This window comes from Naegleria lovaniensis (genome assembly GCF_003324165.1).
Source record: "Naegleria lovaniensis strain ATCC 30569 chromosome Unknown tig028, whole genome shotgun sequence".
NCBI lineage: Eukaryota > Heterolobosea > Eutetramitea > Acrasida > Naegleriidae > Naegleria > Naegleria lovaniensis.
This window is the reverse complement of record NW_025407850.1, coordinates 331331-345751: the sequence shown is the minus strand read 5'-3', so window position 1 is coordinate 345751 and position 14421 is coordinate 331331. Positions and strand designations below refer to the sequence as shown.

General features: G+C 37.7%; 8 protein-coding genes across 8 annotated transcripts; 4 read left to right on the top strand and 4 right to left on the bottom strand.

The window, feature by feature from the left end:
• Positions 1 to 68: 68 nt before the first annotated feature.
• On the bottom strand, positions 69 to 3692 carry C9374_006694 (uncharacterized protein; the record flags this gene model as incomplete). Its single annotated transcript, XM_044696582.1, has 3 exons — positions 69 to 2003; positions 2071 to 2645; positions 2714 to 3692. The coding sequence occupies 3 exons, from the start codon at positions 3690 to 3692 to the stop codon at positions 69 to 71; spliced, it is 3489 nt and encodes a 1162-aa protein (XP_044546839.1).
• A 323-nt stretch (positions 3693 to 4015) lies between these two features.
• On the top strand, positions 4016 to 4672 carry C9374_006693 (uncharacterized protein; the record flags this gene model as incomplete). The annotated part of the gene is made up of 1 exon (XM_044696581.1): positions 4016 to 4672. One exon carries the CDS (start codon positions 4016 to 4018, stop codon positions 4670 to 4672), a length of 657 nt encoding a protein of 218 aa, XP_044546838.1.
• Positions 4673 to 4788: 116 nt separating this feature from the next.
• Positions 4789 to 5595, top strand: C9374_006692 (uncharacterized protein; the record flags this gene model as incomplete). The annotated part of the gene is made up of 2 exons (XM_044696580.1): positions 4789 to 5275; positions 5360 to 5595. 2 exons carry the CDS (start codon positions 4789 to 4791, stop codon positions 5593 to 5595), a joined length of 723 nt encoding a protein of 240 aa, XP_044546837.1.
• An 82-nt stretch (positions 5596 to 5677) lies between these two features.
• On the top strand, positions 5678 to 8053 carry C9374_006691 (uncharacterized protein; the record flags this gene model as incomplete). Its single annotated transcript, XM_044696579.1, has 1 exon — positions 5678 to 8053. The coding sequence occupies one exon, from the start codon at positions 5678 to 5680 to the stop codon at positions 8051 to 8053; it is 2376 nt and encodes a 791-aa protein (XP_044546836.1).
• Positions 8054 to 8062: 9 nt separating this feature from the next.
• C9374_006690 (uncharacterized protein) lies at positions 8063 to 8975 on the bottom strand (the record flags this gene model as incomplete). Its single annotated transcript, XM_044696578.1, has 3 exons — positions 8063 to 8343; positions 8403 to 8808; positions 8916 to 8975. 3 exons carry the CDS (start codon positions 8973 to 8975, stop codon positions 8063 to 8065), a joined length of 747 nt encoding a protein of 248 aa, XP_044546835.1.
• Positions 8976 to 9293: 318 nt separating this feature from the next.
• Positions 9294 to 10232, top strand: C9374_006689 (uncharacterized protein; the record flags this gene model as incomplete). Its single annotated transcript, XM_044696576.1, has 1 exon — positions 9294 to 10232. The coding sequence occupies one exon, from the start codon at positions 9294 to 9296 to the stop codon at positions 10230 to 10232; it is 939 nt and encodes a 312-aa protein (XP_044546834.1).
• A 1-nt stretch (position 10233) lies between these two features.
• C9374_006688 (uncharacterized protein) lies at positions 10234 to 12737 on the bottom strand (the record flags this gene model as incomplete). The annotated part of the gene is made up of 4 exons (XM_044696575.1): positions 10234 to 11020; positions 11071 to 11589; positions 11649 to 12174; positions 12323 to 12737. 4 exons carry the CDS (start codon positions 12735 to 12737, stop codon positions 10234 to 10236), a joined length of 2247 nt encoding a protein of 748 aa, XP_044546833.1.
• Positions 12738 to 12881: 144 nt separating this feature from the next.
• On the bottom strand, positions 12882 to 14150 carry C9374_006687 (uncharacterized protein; the record flags this gene model as incomplete). The annotated part of the gene is made up of 1 exon (XM_044696574.1): positions 12882 to 14150. The coding sequence occupies one exon, from the start codon at positions 14148 to 14150 to the stop codon at positions 12882 to 12884; it is 1269 nt and encodes a 422-aa protein (XP_044546832.1).
• Between the last annotated feature and the right edge of the window lie 271 nt (positions 14151 to 14421).

Here is a 14421-nt window from a genome sequence, read left to right as displayed (position 1 = left end):
AGTCAAGAAACGAAAGACATGTTCTTTAATCTCAAATTATCTTCAACCAATTACTATGGTGCAACAGGTTAACCGGGATCTTTCTTTTTGATGAGATTTTTCAGTTCAGCAAGTTCATATAGGAGAGAATGGAGAAGCTCATTGTCGATATGGGATTTGTACAGTTCGTTCTTTGCTGCCAACCATTCGGCAAGTTGTGATTGGATTTGCCTACTACTCTCCACGATCTTGCTGGTGTTAAGCTCGGATATATTAAATACAAGGTGGTTGAGCTCTTGCTCAAAGAGAACTGCTTGTTGTTTGTAGATTTGTACATTGTGCTCCAAGTGTTTCACTGTTTGGATAATGGAATATTGTTGGGAGAAGATCAAGAATATTAATATCAGTATGATGGTTAGAAATACCCATGCAGGTAGACTGATATTGGAAGAAAGGTAGGTTGGAATGTTGAAAACAAAATTCATAACTTTGGTAAGTAAATCCTGCCCAGCATCCGTCGTTGAAGGAGACGATAAGAATGGAGAAGGGCTGGAGAAAGGATTTGCTGCTTGTTGTGGAGCACTAGAGAAGTCTACAGCTTTGGTAGGGGTAGCTGTTGGTAATGTTGATTCTGTTTCTGAAATGGGCTTGGTGGATTTGCGTTTCGAACGTCTTTTAGTAGCTTCTTTGGATGGTGTCTTCTTCTTCTTTGGTTTGGTTGATTTCTTGATCGATGGTAAATTTCCACTTGCTTTAGCATTAGTAATGGTTTCCTTGGCCTGAGACATCCATAAAGTTAAAGCTGTTTTCGATTCCTTATCAGCAGCTTCTTCAATTTTCCATCTCAGTAAAGATGATTTCAAGAAATAGACACCTGACATGATCTTAACTGAACATGATTTTCCATCAATATCCTCCAAAATCCAATAATTATTAACTCTAAAAGTATCAGAGAACGGAATATCGAGCCCAAAAGTACTGATTTGATTGATAATTTTCTTCTTTCCTTTACAAAGAATAGCTCGTTCAACACATTCCATTCTACTGCTTTTTGGTCCTATGGAGTTATTAATTTTGGCCACAAAGAATAATTTTCTCATAATTCCAGGATTATTATCCACTTTTACATAAGGCGTGTATTGCACATTGGTTTCTTCTCGTGTCTTGTGATGCTCGTTTTGAAAATTAATATTGTCTGATTTGAGAATATACCATGCATCTGTTATGCTAACGGGCAATACATCAGTTATGATGTCCTTTGGCTTGATTTTATCAGGATCGGCAAAGAAATCTCCTGCTGGCAAGTCTTGAATTCCAGTGATCTTGTCATCCTCCTCCGGGAAAAGGCCGTCGAATTCATCGTCCTCATCTTCATTTTCTTCCTCTTGATTATTGGTATTATTATTGTCTTGTTTGTCATTCTTGTCGTTTTTATCATTCCTTTCATTCTTTTCACTTTTCTCGTTCTTCTTGTCATCACCTCCTGAGTTAGAATTCTCCTTACTTCCATTGTTGTTTGGTTCTCCAGATTCTCCAGATTTACCATTTTTTGTAGGTGTTCCTACAGACGCCGGTTGTTGGTTGGTGTCGTTATTTTTTGGAAGAGATTCAACGGCAGGTTGAGAATGGCGAACCTCATCAAGCTCTACTGATTGAGTATCGTCAGACTGTTCATCATCTGATTCATCCCCTTCATCTTCATCATATCCTTGATCGCTATTTAGCTCATCCTCATGCTCCTCGTCGTCGCCATCATCTTCTGTGCTTAATAATTGCTCTGATGTCTTTGGCTCCATTGGTTGAGGTAAACTGCTCGAATTTTGCAAGTTAAGTAGTATATTTCCTCTAGCTTTAGCATGCAGAGAGCAGAGTGCCAGAAGAACCTTATATACATTATCTCTGAAAACAAAAGAGCCAAAAAAATGTGATGTATTATCCTTAAGAAATATTTCAATGGCGTTAGGAATAATCATGGCTGTCATTCTCTTTTCAATACGTTTAATATCACTGAATGCAATCACAAGCTAATGAATAATCCCAAAATGTCATAAACAATCAATTACAACTTAATTTTTTCCAAAATTGACTTACATTGATTTTGTACCCAAAAATATTTGAGGAAAAACAAACAAAATTCTGGGTAATGTACATTTTTCCTTGTTGTGGCATTTTGCTCTCATAATATGCACAAAGGAAAGAATCCAACACTTGTTCGTCAGGACCCAAGTTGAATTCCTTTTGAACTGATTCGTTCAATTTTTCATTCACTTCGTATGAGATTGTTTGCAAATCTTTGGGAGAAATCATCGTTTTCACTCCCATCAAATCTTCTATATCAAGAGCAGTTCTAGTTGGTTGGCTAATAGTTGAAGCTAATGCTTCCTCACGAGTGCTAGAATTGTTTTCCTCTGATTCTTCTTCCTCTGTTTCCTCAGTGTCACTTTCTTCCTCATCGTATTCGTCCTCTTCATCCTCTTCAACATCTTCCTCTCCACTTTCCTCACTTTCTTCTGCATGGGAATTAATTATGTTGTCGTTGACACTTTTATCAATAGAAGATGGTACGGAATCATTATTGGGAGGCGATTTCGATGATAAAAACTCTTCAATTGCTCTATTGGAAGCATTCTTGATCGCTATCGGAGAGGATAATGCAGGTGAACCTCCTGTTTCAACTTGTTGTTGTTGCTGATGTCCAGGGCTTGCCTGTATAATTGCATCATTCATCACTAACCACCACTGCTATCACTCGGAGAGAGAAATTTATCCATTGCCATGGCAGCAGAAGAGGTTTGTCCTTGTTGGTGTTTTGTTTTGATCGGTGGTGTATTTGATGGGGTGGTTGTATGAGAAGGAGACACTACACTTTTTTTAGATGGCGATAAGAAGGAGGAGGACTTGGAAGCAGCAGTTGCGACCGCTGTTGTAGTGGTCAACGGCGTTGTTTGTTTCGTCGTTTTCACTGATGATGATGCGATGTAATTCTTGTTTTTTGATTCTCCTACGAACGGAGAACTTGTTGTGGCTGGAGCAACTTGTTCAGGGGAGGTAAGCGTCTCACTTTTCGGATTTCGAGTGGTTTCTTTTTGATGATTTGTTTGTTGTTCATCCATGATTATCGTGGCTGATCGGTCTTCGTTCGTGCATGAGTGGCCCATCTGAAATTGATCTCTGTTAGAAGGAATATTGAGAGAGTGATGGCTTGGATTTGTAAGGTCGTTCGAGGTTGCATTTTCAGAAGTCGATTCGTGTTGATGAAATAGTAGGGGAGAACGAGATGTAGCGGAATGCCTTCTCATTGCAGAGTCTTGGTCTTTAGAAACCTCACACGTTGATAATGTGTTTGCCACAGAGTATCTTCGCTGTTGATGATCAGCACCTCTACTTGAAGAAGTAGTTTGTTTGAGACGTACTTTCAAGTAAGGACTTGACGACACTGACGAAGACGAAGAAGAAGATGGGATGGATTCACTCTCAGTTTGTTGCTTCTTCTTTCTTCTGAACAGTCTCAGTTTGTTTTTTCTTCTTTCCTCTTCTACAGGAGGTTCCTCGTTGTGTTTGCTACCCGCAATGTTGGTCAACACAATATCTGAAGTGATTGGTGTTGTTTGTTTGTTGGACAACAACTCTGTGTTATCAATTTTTGACGCTTCAATGTTGTTTGAAGAAACAGCCTGTGAGAAAGAAGAAAAATTGCTGAGAGGATCGGGCATCAAGTCTATTCAAAATTCTTTTTAGCTGGATCGTGACGGTGTTACTGAAGCTATATTTGAAGATTTTGTTAGATCAATGTGAAAGCAACTGAATTGCCCAACAAAAGATCACTAAAAGGCTCACGTCATTATTGTTAATTTCCGAAATTGGGTTGTTTCCAAAATTTTCTATTTACATGAAAGGTGTAATTCGAGGACGAAAATTGAAACAGTGTATTATCATCCAAGAGAACTGAGAATAGGCTGGTTTGTGTTTTGGTTGAAAGAATTTTCAAGATTTTCTCCTTCCAACAGCAGATGGAACTCAGAAAAAAATTTGTTTCATGAATTCACCCCAAAACACCAGCAATTACCACTCACTTCTAGCGAATGTTTCTTCGCTCTCGGAACAAGCTCACCAAGCTCTGCAATTGCAACATCATCAATTTCAATCCGAGATATCTTCATGGCTTTCCGAAGAGCAATCTACAAGCAATGCTCTGCAAGCCTTGAAAATTAAAAAGCAAAGGCTCATGCGAAAGATATCTAAATTGAAACAAGAGGTGATACGGCTACACAATTCAGTAAATCATGCCCACAACAATGAAGGAAATGAACAACACTCATCAACCAGGAATTCCGATCCACCCATGAATAACAACGACGAAAGAACCAACATATTCGCTCCATCAACCAAAAATCCGAGTAGCAATAATAACAATAATACTCATCAACAAGTTGCACTTGCCACTCCTCTTTCTCTGATACTGGAAGATGAGGATGAAACAGCAGAAAATGATGAAATTGCAATTAGTCATCACAACAACAAAAAGGTAATGACTATCACTCAACAACAAAACAGAGGCATGAATAATAATATTATTCATCATCATCCAACTGCTTCATCACGTACATTGAGCGTCAATTTTGACTCTCCTTCATTCACTGCAACAATGACCAGCAGTTTGAGAAGTAAATCTGCATATGGATTCAAAGAGTGATCAATTCCCTGTATGTACAACGAAGGAACACTTGATTTCTGTGACCTCCATTTTATGCACAGGAGGCCACAACCAGATCTTTCAAACTGACAAGCAATTGTTTCAACAAAAGAAAAATGATAATGACCAACTTGTTCAAATTCAAACAGAGACAACGATCCGTGTTCGTGCAGCCTTCTATCAGCTCTTCTCCTGGTAGTCCTGTTTCTGGACAATCTGGATTCACTCACAGAAAATCGGTTCACGTATCGGGTCTAGCTACTAGCATTGAAGAACTGGAATTGTTGGTGAAATTACCCAAAGAAACGCACAAGAAGGATTGGATCGCTCAACACGCGATTGAATTTCATGAGAATCTATTTCTGTTAATTGATAGCATGAAATTAACTTCTGATTGCACAGAGATGGCATGCCCGTGTATGACTGGTGGTGATTGTTATGAATATAGATGGGTGGACGAGGAGTCAACCAACCCACAATATCATCAGCCAACAAGCGTGTCAGCTCCACTCTACATCTCGTTATTGTGTGATTGGATAGAATCAAAATTTGATGATCCAAAAGCATTTCCTATTGGAAACGAACGAGTGTATCCCAAGAAATGTAAGTTGTTTCTTCTTATGCTTGCTTCTTTTGCAAATTATAATTTTTGAACTACAACTGCATGATACTATCTGATGACTGCAGTCAAAGAAGTTGTGAAGAAAATATTTTCAAGACTCTTCCGAGTCTTTGCTCACATTTACCATCGACATGGACAGTATATCAACAACGTTGGAGTCTCTGCTCACCTCAACACATTATTCAAACATTTTGTCTTGTTCACACGAGAATTTGATTTGATGAAAAAAGAAGAATATACCCCCACCTACCATGTACTTGTAAAACTCTTTGGAGATGCATATGCTACCAAATTCAAATAACCAATTCGATTCGCAAAACTGTACATTAAATCATGATTCACTCTTTTCAAACGAAACATCAAGTATTTTGCCGAATAAAAAAATGAGCGACTTTGAATCCTCGTACACAACAACCGACGTTGTTTGTTCGAATCAAAACTCTATCAACAACCCGTTGGCAAGTAACGGAAGTGACCACCATCAGTTATCAAATAATGCAAATATTGAGAAAAGTAGTTTGGAACCGTTAAATTCTTCTTGTGGACTCTCTTCCGACGTCCTTTCAGCCTCTTCAACAACATTGGACGGAACATCAACTCCTTCTGTATCATCATCATCATCATCGTCAGGTGCTGACACCTATAGTAGTAGTAATACTTCCAATGATGGGGATAAAACAAATTCAAACAAAGCAAATTCAACCGACAAGGAACCAACCACTTCAACAGAAAAACCTACTTTTGACCTAGACAATATTCTTCTTAAAGGAGATTACACTGGCAAGATATTTTGGTCTCAAGTAAAAGAGATGGCCACGCGAGAAAATAAGAGAATTTTGGATGAAGTATCCAATCTCACGATTAAATCTAAAATTCTGAAAGGGATTGAGGAAGGTAATATCAAAGGTAAAATAATGAAAGAAGGAAAAATTGATACTCAACTAGCTCGTCAGGTTTTATGCTATGTCGTACAACCACCTGGAGAAAACAAGCAAAAAAAGAAAGGAAAAAGAAAATCAAAGAAAGAAATGTTGGATGAGAAGGCAAAAATTCTTTTACAAGTCACTGAGTGCGTGATAGAATGTAATTTCAAACAAAATACTTCATCTAGCTCCGGTTTGATGTCAACAACCAATAGTAATAATAACTCAACATCAAGCCTGGATGACTCAGAAAATGGAGATGAGGATCTACTACAACTGACACCGACTGAAAAGGTCGTTGAATTAGAGAAAGAGCTTGAAGCTATTTGGAAAAAAACCAACTTACTGAACTATATCCGCCTACCAGATCAAAAAGATCACTCCAACGATAAGAAGAATGTATCAGAAGAAGAGCCATTTACCCTGGATACAAACGACAAAGTGTACAAGCTAGTGACAGAGAATTCTGAGATTGGATTTGGATTAATCATGGTTATGAAAAGCATCATTTTGGTGTCGTTAAGAAATAGAGGTCTCATTGACCAAGTGAAACAGTTTTGCATAGATTCAAAAGAAGAAGGCCCTCTCGTCGAGATTTTACTGGAAGAGTTAATAGAGGAGAAGAAACACCGTATAAAAGTAGATGGAGCCGACCTTTCCGCATTTGGGGAAAATCCTAAGGAAGACGAGTTTATTCGAAAATGTGTAGAGCACTTGGAGAGGATAAAAGACAAACCAGAACGAGATGCTGAGGCTAAAAAATTTGTAAATACTATGTCTTTATTCATGGAGCAAATGGAGGAAATTGAAAAGCACCCAAATTTCAGTAGAACTGTACAAATCATACGGTCATGCATGAGCACAGTATTACCTAAAAATATTGGTGGAGTGATGGCGTACACTGTGAAGCTTGTTGGAGTGTCGACACCAAGTATTGATAACATTCACTTTATGACGTCAGATCTGAATGACTCTGGACAATTCGCGTCTGATGAAATAATTGTCAACGACCATGAGCAATATCTCCAAATGGATAGCGAATACCTTCATTTGGCTCTTCAGTTATTGTCATATGCAGCATTTTCACAACAAAACCAAAAAGAAACAGTCATCCAAGCCAATATACTTCTCTCTAAGACATACAACTTTATTATACGACCTGAGAACGTTACAGATAGGCAAGCTGTACTAGCATTTTTGAGAATGGCTGCATGGATTTCACCAGTAACACCCAAAGAGGAAACATCCTATTACTACTCGTACACAACGACCACGGTCTTAAAGCAAATGGATGAAATTGAAAATGAAGATCCAGTACTGCAAGAACAACGGAGAATATTAATGGAATACATTGCTCAGCTTGATCTTCATCTTCATGCATACATGAGACAAATTCACACGAGCTTGAGGGGCCTTTTCCAAATCACACTAAAGAGTAGTGCAGGTGTGAATGGTTACAAAAAATTTGTACAGCTTATTCTTTCCACAAAATCTTATTTTACATTGGAAAAGAAGGATGAAGATTGGAAATTATTGATCGAATATATTACCAACAAATATAGAAGGCTACGATCATTTTGCAGAATGCTAAAAGACTCTGCCCTTAAAACAGATGATGAAGCACCAGCTCTTGTTAATACTTCGCATATGACCATTACTAATCATCCTCAATCCTCCCAGTCAGCAGCGTACTACCCTCCTCCCCCACAACAAAATTATTTGACGCATACAGATGCATTGGCAAGTTTTGAAGAGTACGACGATGAAGAATCAAAAAAGAGATCCAATCCTTTTACTGACTCAGAACATGATAGACAAAGGTTAAAGCTTATTTAATTTATTTGTTTATTGGTTGGCTGTGGAATTTGGGGTTTGCGTTCTTGCTCCAAATATAGCGGATCCCACTCTCACATTTGTACTTCCATATTTAATAGCAACTTCATAGTCATGTGACATGCCCATGCTTAACTCAAAAGGGTTGATTTGTGCCAATTCAGCCATTTTTTCAAACAATTCAGTTTTGAATTGCACCAATTTTTCAAAATCAGGATTTCTTTCAGGATCTTGGCTGTGCTCATAACTTCCAATGGTCATTAGTCCTCTGAGATTCAAATGAGGACATTGTTCTGAAATATGTATTTAAATCCAATACAATTTGAATAAAAGATAATGGTTGAATACATACCCAAAATATATCTAATAACTTCCTCACACTCTCTAATTGTGGATATTCCTGATTTGCTTTCCTCGTTAGAAGTATTGACTTGAACCAATACATTAAGCTTACGGTCTCTGCCTGTGTTGGACCATGTTTTTTCGAGAGCTTGAGCAATTTTCACACGATCCACTGTTTCGACCATGTACAAACTTTCCACTTTTTCCACCAGCTGCTTGACCTTGTTGGATTGAAGATGTCCAATAAAGTGCCATTTGATTTCCTTTGGTAAAAGAGGAGCCTTTTCACAAATTTCTTGAATATAATTTTCTCCAAAATGTTCTTGTCCTGCATCAAAACATTCTTTTAGCATTTCGACAGGTTTTGTCTTGCTGACAGCAACCAATCGCACAGAATTTTCAGCTCTTCCAAATAACTATTTTCGTCCACCATTAAAATCAATTTTCAAAATTCAAATTCATAAATTCCGATCAAGTTTCGATGAATAAAAAAACATTACATCATCGTCATCACTATTATTACCTTTGCAGTTTGACAAATATTTTGCTTCACCGTTTGCAATGCTTTGGCAACTTCACTCATTTTTTGCTGTTGCTCATGAGAAGGTGTCGAGAATGGCAGTGAAGAATTTAAATATGAGTGGCAACTGTTGAAGAGTATTCAAGTATTTTGAATTTTGATTGTTGAAATCCAAGAGGGCAACGGTATTCAGCGCAAGAATGGCCCATTCTATTCGACACCCCAACAACACTATGGGATGTGAGCGGTCTCATCGAGGTATTAAATACGCACGCTGCAGCCAAACTGCTACTGTAAATTATGAATTTAAAAAAAATTGTTTTGAGGGATAGAAAAACTCGCTCTTGAACCTTCAATCACGATATCTGGTTCATCATCATTATGGTCAAGCACAACAAAGCAGAAATAGGAGAAGTTACTGTTGTGAGTAGCAATTATGTTCCTAGTCAAAGAAAAACATGGAACACTGTTGCGGGCCCGATGGAGAACGACATTGTTGCCAAACCTAACAACACCTCCGAGTTCTCATTGCAAGAAGACTCTCTTAGCTCAACAGCTGGATTTGAAAAATTTCTAAAGTTAAAGGCAAACGCATCGCAAGAGAACGTAGTTGAAAAACCAGATCATTCCAATGACGAAGAAATGCTGATTAGAGAGAATATCATCCTTAAAAGGGAGATTGACTCTTTTAAGGTTAAATTGGCTTGCCAGAAGGAGGAGAACTTTGTTTTGTCAGCATCACTGTTTTCCAGTCAAGAGGAGGTTAAAAAGATGAAATCAATTATAAAAAAGAAGGATCTTGAGCTCAAGCAACAGCAAGAAAAGCTGGAAGCCATCTTAAGCAATTGTGACTCACGACCCTTTGTTAAGGTAATACCAAAATCACCTCAAGAATCAATTATGAAAAAAGAGGTTGACACTTTGCGAAACAGACTTAAGAACACAGAAGAAAAAGTGGATGGGCTGAAAGCAAAGAAAAAGGAGCTGGAAAATCATGTGGAGTTACTGACATCTCAACTCCAAAATGAGCGTATTACTAACTCTTACCTCCAAGAGCAAGCCAAACAAGCAGTTACACAAATGACTGAGGAACGAGACAAAACGGAGACCTTTAAGGATTATTACTATTATTATTCACAAAATCGAGAGAATTTGGAGCATGGAGATTTGGAAGAGCAATTTGAACAACTGTTGTTAGCAAAACAGGAGTTGGAATCTAAGCTCGCTAAGAGAGAGGAACAGCTCTTTGATCTAACAATGAAGTTTGAGGCCTTAAGAACAGATCAGGTCCTAAACACCACGGCTATAAGCAACAAATAATTTATTTATTCTGTAATTTTTCGTATTGCACACATTCATTGAAGAATTGTTGGACTTGCTTTTCCTTATTCTTAAACGTATCACTTGCATGCTGTATGGACAAATAGGCAAGAGAGTCATAATTCTGAGCAAGACAAAATCTGTACAAGTGTTCAAAGAGAGTAGGGTCATTGAGGTGATGAGCAATTTGGAAACATTTCTCGTAGAAACCTTTCCTTAGGGTATACAAAAAGTATCTCTTGTAGAGAGTATGGAAATATGAGTCGGGTTCCAAATGCTTGTGAAGAGCAGCATATTTTTCTAGCAGCATGTCCAAAAACTCTTCAGAAGCAGGGTCCACATGAATTCGAGAGACTAGATAGGAAAGGAATTCTTTCAGGCAGAGTTGGAATTCTTTTCCGTTTGTCAAATTTCTGATGATACTATAACCTTCCTTCAGCTTGTTGTGAATATTAAGGTGAATAGAAAGAAAATGAGCGTTGGAGGCAGGCTCAATATTATTGTCAATGAAAGCGCTTAGTAGCCCAAAATCAATTTTAAAAATGCAAATTGGACCTTTTTCAAAACATATCAACAGACGTTCATAGGGAAGCATAGTTCCTTTTTGCAATGGCTGAGGAATTTCAGCTTGATGCTTTTTTCGTCCTAAAAATCCTCTTGGTGAATTAAGAGAGCTGCGTGGAGTTCCAGGGTTCAAGCTACTACCACCAGAATCAATTAATGCCAGTGATGAATCAATAGCTTCTCCATTGGTCATAAATTGTACAGAACTAAATAAAAGCGGTTGACTATTGTTATCCATGGTAATGCCACTCACAATGGTTCTCAAACTACATACCTCAAAATATTGGTAGGAGTGATACATTTAACAACAGCATTTCTTAATGGTACTTGAAAATCAATAAAATTAAGTCCACAATCAAAGAGACAAATTTCGTTAGGTGATGCAACAAGAAGCATGGAGCCGGAAGGGTGCCATTCGACATGACTGGGTCTAAACCTTCCAGGAAGAGTTTGAACAGTGATGCATTTAAATTTGGAAGCCTTATTACTGGTATCTCCAGAAAAAGAAAGCTTGAACGAGGAAAAAAGTTTAACCTCTCCATTGGCACAACAAATACACACGTGTTTTTCACTGGGCCCAATAGCACAACATGTAATTTCACTTTCTGTCTCAATGGTTTTGTATTTGCTCTTCTTGACTTGCTTTCCAATAATTTCATAAACACACCACACAACGCTCATTGAGTCGCTACTTAACTCCAATGTATGAAAGGTGTTCGATCGGAAATTACTGAATGCATAGAACACAATGAGACGACTTGCTTGAACGGTACCTATCACTTGAATCATTTCTCTGTAATTCAGATGTTACTTATTTAACATACTAAACTCAATTAATTGAACAACACATACCTGTCTTCAGTTCCTCGTAAACTAATTTGTGCAATAAGCAGAGAATTTCTTGTAGCTTGACCACAGAGATATGTTTTTGGTAAATTCATTTTCATAGATTTCAACAATGTTTCTTCTTGAGTTTTAGCCATCATGAGCTTGATATTTTGTGTATTGTTACTTCCAAGTGACAAAATAGTTCCTCTTCTCGTGTTTCCCAAAGATTCTGCAAAAATAGATGCATAATTTTGAAAGAGTGGATTTTCAACGAAATTCAATTCTCCGTTCACAGTTTGAACAATGACAAATTCATTACAAATAACTCCAGAAGAGAGTAATCTGGAATCCATCAATTCATAGAATGACCTATCCACTTGCACTAGCTGAACATCTGATGTTTTAGGATGGAGTTTCCAATGAATCAAATGTCCACTCTCTAACACTGTTTGTAAAATACAAGTTTGTGGATCATAATAAACAGCAATAGGTGTGAACGGCAAATCATCTGTACATTCCTTAAATAATTTCATTTGTTTCTCAGTAAAATCTACCGTATGCCCCTTTCTTTTGAATATCATATTGAATTTTCACAACATACAAAATGTTGAGAGGTCACATGACAGTTGACAGGTGTTCACATCCACCAAAACCAAGGACTTGATTCTCTCAACATTTTAGTAGTGACTGCAACTTACTTTTCAAATAATCCTTCAACAATTTTTGTTTATCAAAATTATACGAATATCCTCCAAACAACACATGAGCTGTGGATCCAGCCGCAGAATTTGAACTTCGGTTAGTGATCGAAGTGGACAATGTTGAATGACCACTGGTTCCGCTCACACTCATTCCACCACTACCACTATATCCCATTCCACTCATACGGTTTAATATGGAAGAATTTGTACCCAATCCCGATGATGAGCCTTGTGTATGATGATTTGAATGATGATGAGCGGAGGCTTTTCGTAGCGATCCCATAATTCCTATTCTTTGATCCTCTCCTTGCACTGTGGTGTTAGTTGTGGTGGATGGATCCGAGGATGATGATCCCAATAATTTACTCTGAGTGCATGTCGGGGAGAGAACAATGGCACTCGCTTGAAACATTTTTTTTTGAATTTAGTGATGATGAAGAAAAAAGTCGCAAAGCACGAACAACCATCTCAAGAATTGAATGTAAATAAATAAACAATACTGTAAAAAAACTGAAGAGAATTTATAGAAGTGTGTCATTGAGAGATGAAATACGAGTTACAAACGATTGACCTTTCCCATAAATAGCACGGTTTCAGTGGGTTCATGACGAATGATCAAACCAAAAGGTCTATTTGCAATAAATGCATAGGTTGGTTTGTGAGAGACGGCAGCACATCTGGTCATCACGACTGCTGTAGCAGCTGCAGCTTCTGTGCCACTTTCATCGACCTTAATTACAGCCTTATGAATGACGTCACTAATTTGAAGAGGTTCATTGGCAGAGAGGTTGGAAAAATCAGAATTTTGAAAAGCACTGGTCATTGAGAAGGGTGTTTGTTTAAGAATTTCACTCATCGAAGTTTCATATTCAATGTTAAATTTTGGAATGGAAAGTGTCGTGAGTTTGGTTTCTGATGTTGAGAAGGGACAAGGAGAGGCTACTTGTTGTGAAATAAATTCATCCAATTTCTTTTCACTTTCAACAGTAACCTGTTGTGGATTTGATTCAGGTAAAACGAGTGTCATGGAAAATTCTGTATTACTGTAATAGAGACGGACCCATTTGTAACAATTGTTACTTCCATAAGGAACTTTGGCATTACTCATATTCATCATGGTGACTTTGCAAGTTCTGTCTTTTGATTGTTCATCATGATTCAATAAATAAAACAATTGATTGTTCTTGGTGAGTTTCTTATCGAACTGAGTTTTCCAAGTTCCTAAAAAGTAAATGGCATTCACCAAGATGACTCTCGTGTCACGATTTACAGCTTGTTGTGGAAGTAGATTCTTAATGAGATGATTAGTTTGTTTTTCAACCCATTCATTGATTTTGATTCGTTCATTGGACGCATTTTGCTCAAAATTACACGTTTCTACTTGTGAATCAAAGGCTTCCTTGACAAAATCTTGAAATTCCTTTACAAGAGTGGCATTGTGAGCGACATAAATCCTATTGGCCAATGCGAGTTCGCTGGAATTCTTATCCAAGACTTGTTTCATCATTTTGGACATGAAAGGCTTCATGACTTGTTGTTTAAATTCAGCGAATTGATCCATACTGAACGGAATGGACAAACCAGAAGCCATATCTCGGAGAGTCTCATTCGAAGCTCCACACATGGTCATGGACAAGGCCATAAACACCGAGAATGGAGAGAAGATGATATTCATCGGTTCATTCGGTGATGATGATGATGATCGAGTTTGTTGATCGGAATGAGTTTCATTTTGAAGAGCTTGATAGAGATGGCTTGCAAAAAGACGTTGAGAGTTGGTCAATAATGAAGAGGTTGAGGAGGAGGATTGTTGCCTTGGAATCATGTGGTGTGTTTTTTTGTTCAAGTTCAGTTCTCACTGTGCGAGCTTCTAATGTGGAGTTTCAAGAAAGATCTTTTTTTATTATTTCTTAAATTTGAATTGAAATGATGGTTAAAATGTAATGAAAATGTTGTGAAAATGTAGTAAATCATTTTTTGCTTCTTCCTCGGAAAATTCCCTTCTACTTAGCTGAGCTCACCAACAAGAGTGTGTTGCAAGGAGATAAGGTTCAAGGAGTTGGATGGTACTTGTCGTACAATTTTGCCTATCGCAA